Consider the following 2,253-nt stretch of genomic DNA (forward strand, 5'->3'; position numbering starts at 1 on the left):
CACACACGGCTCCGCTCCGTACACACACGGCTCCGCTCCGTACACCTCGTACACACACGGCTCTGCTCCATACACCTCGTACACACACGGCTCTGCTCCGTACACCTCGTACACACACGGCTCTGCTCCGTGCACCTCGTACACACACGGCTCCGCTCCGTACACCTCGTACACACACGGCTCTGCTCCGTACACCTCGTACACACGCGGCTACGCTCCGTACACTTCGTACACACACGGCTCTGCTCCGTACACCTCGTACACACGCGGCTACGCTCCGTACACTTCGTACACACACGGCTCTGCTCCGTACACCTCGTACACACACGGCTCTGCTCCGTACACCTCGTACACACACGGCTCTGCTCCGTACACCTCGTACACACACGGCTCTGCTCCGTGCACCTCGTACACACACGGCTCCGCTCCGTACACCTCGTACACACACGGCTCTGCTCCGTACACCTCGTACACACGCGGCTACGCTCCGTACACTTCGTACACACACGGCTCTGCTCCGTACACCTCGTACACACGCGGCTACGCTCCGTACACTTCGTACACACACGGCTCTGCTCCGTACACCTCGTACACACACGGCTCTGCTCCGTACACCTCGTACACACACGGCTCTGCTCCGTACACCTCGTACACACACGGCTCTGCTCCGTACACCTCGTACACACACGGCTCCGCACTGTACACCTCGTACACACACGGCTCCGCACTGTACACCTCGTACACACACGGCTCCGCTCCGTACACCTCGTACACACACGGCTCCGCACTGTACACCTCGTACATGTAACGGGGTGCCAGGGGTGCCTCCGGCCTTGTAGTCGTGGCCCTTGCTGACAGGCTTACCCCTGGTTCCACCGTCACTTTGGGGACAGGAGCTGTTGTACTGGGGCAGAGTGTGGTGGTGCAGGTGTTGTCCGGCGCACAAATACTCTTCAGGCATGGTTCAATGCAAATAACAAACATGTTTTAGGCTATGTGCGCACTAGAGCTTTTTACCTGCGGATTTACCCGCGGATTTGCCCCGGAAATTTCTTGAGAAATGTCTGCAATCTTTGTGCAGACATTTCCCATGAAATTCTATGAGAAAAAAAAATAGCTGTGCGCACTGTGCGGATTTTTCTCAAGAAAATTTCTTGAGAAAATTTTCTCGAGAAACTTTCTTGAGAAAATGTGCATGTCCATTAATTTCCGCAGGTACCGGGGGTATTCCGGGGGTATTCCGCAGGTAGCAATGATGTGCGGTATACCCCCGGAATAGCTGCGAATTACCTGCGGGAATGTTCCTTCCTTTCGTGCGGATTGCAGGGAAGTGATGTCAGACCGGATGAGGAAGTGCCGACATTTTCTATTGAAAATGGCGTGGTACAACAGAATGACGCTAGATGTAAGAAGATTAATCGAATTGGTAAGTATATGCACCCAAACACACACTGACACTTATTAAAGAAAAAAAAAAAAACGTGTGCTCCGCTGTTTTTTTTCCCGCCCGACCAAAGTAAACACACAGCGGGTGGCTGGTATTCACAGGCTGGGGAGGACTAGGGCTATGGCTTTTTCCCCCCTCCTCCCGCAGCCGTGAATATCAGCCAGCGCTGCCCCGAGACCGTGGCATCGATCAGATGCCAAAGTCCCGGCGTGTCACCGGCCCTTCCCGGTTGCTGTTACAACGGGGTAATGAAGGAGTTAACGGCAGCCCATAGCTGCCGCTAAGTCCACAATTAGTAATGGCAGCGTCTATGACACGCCATTACTAATCGTGCAGTGATAGTTAAAAAAAACACACACACCGAGAAGCTTTTTATTTTAAATAAAATACAGCCCCCTCTTTGACCCCTTTATTAACAGTGCCCCCCCAAACATCCAGGTCCGAAATAATCCAAAACCGGAGGTCCGGCGACGCTTGCATCCAGCGACGTCTGAGGCAGAATGATCAATGCAGCTCCATGTAGGAGACTGCACGGGTCACTCCAGGGCATTTCCCACGCTGCTCTCATTACCGCTCGCGGGAGGTTGTGTGTCCTCACACGACCTCTTCAGCGGTAATAGCAGTGACCCTGTGAGATCTCAGATCCCAGGTCCCACAGTGTCACTGCTCTGTCCCAAATACTGTGGGGGGGGAAAACACATACATCACAAATAATAAAGCTGTAATCCATCTGTATCTATTTATCTATCTATCCATATCCATCCCTCTATCTATCCATATCCATCCCTCTATCTATCTATCTATAT

At 52.9% G+C, this 2,253-nt stretch overlaps 1 protein-coding gene across 1 annotated transcript in view; it reads left to right on the forward strand.

Moving 5' to 3' along the window:
* The first annotated feature begins 1,375 nt into the window (after nucleotides 1-1,375).
* LOC142261051 (uncharacterized) overlaps nucleotides 1,376-2,253 on the forward strand; it is a 3,819-nt gene continuing 2,941 nt past the window's right edge. Inside the window, exon 1 of the mRNA XM_075332091.1 lies at nucleotides 1,376-1,426. Coding sequence (XP_075188206.1) covers nucleotides 1,376-1,426 — 51 coding nt within the window. The remainder of the gene's footprint in view (nucleotides 1,427-2,253) is intronic.

The sequence above is a fragment of the Anomaloglossus baeobatrachus genome, unplaced genomic scaffold (genome assembly GCF_048569485.1).
Source record: "Anomaloglossus baeobatrachus isolate aAnoBae1 unplaced genomic scaffold, aAnoBae1.hap1 Scaffold_205, whole genome shotgun sequence".
NCBI classification, from domain to species: domain Eukaryota; kingdom Metazoa; phylum Chordata; class Amphibia; order Anura; family Aromobatidae; genus Anomaloglossus; species Anomaloglossus baeobatrachus.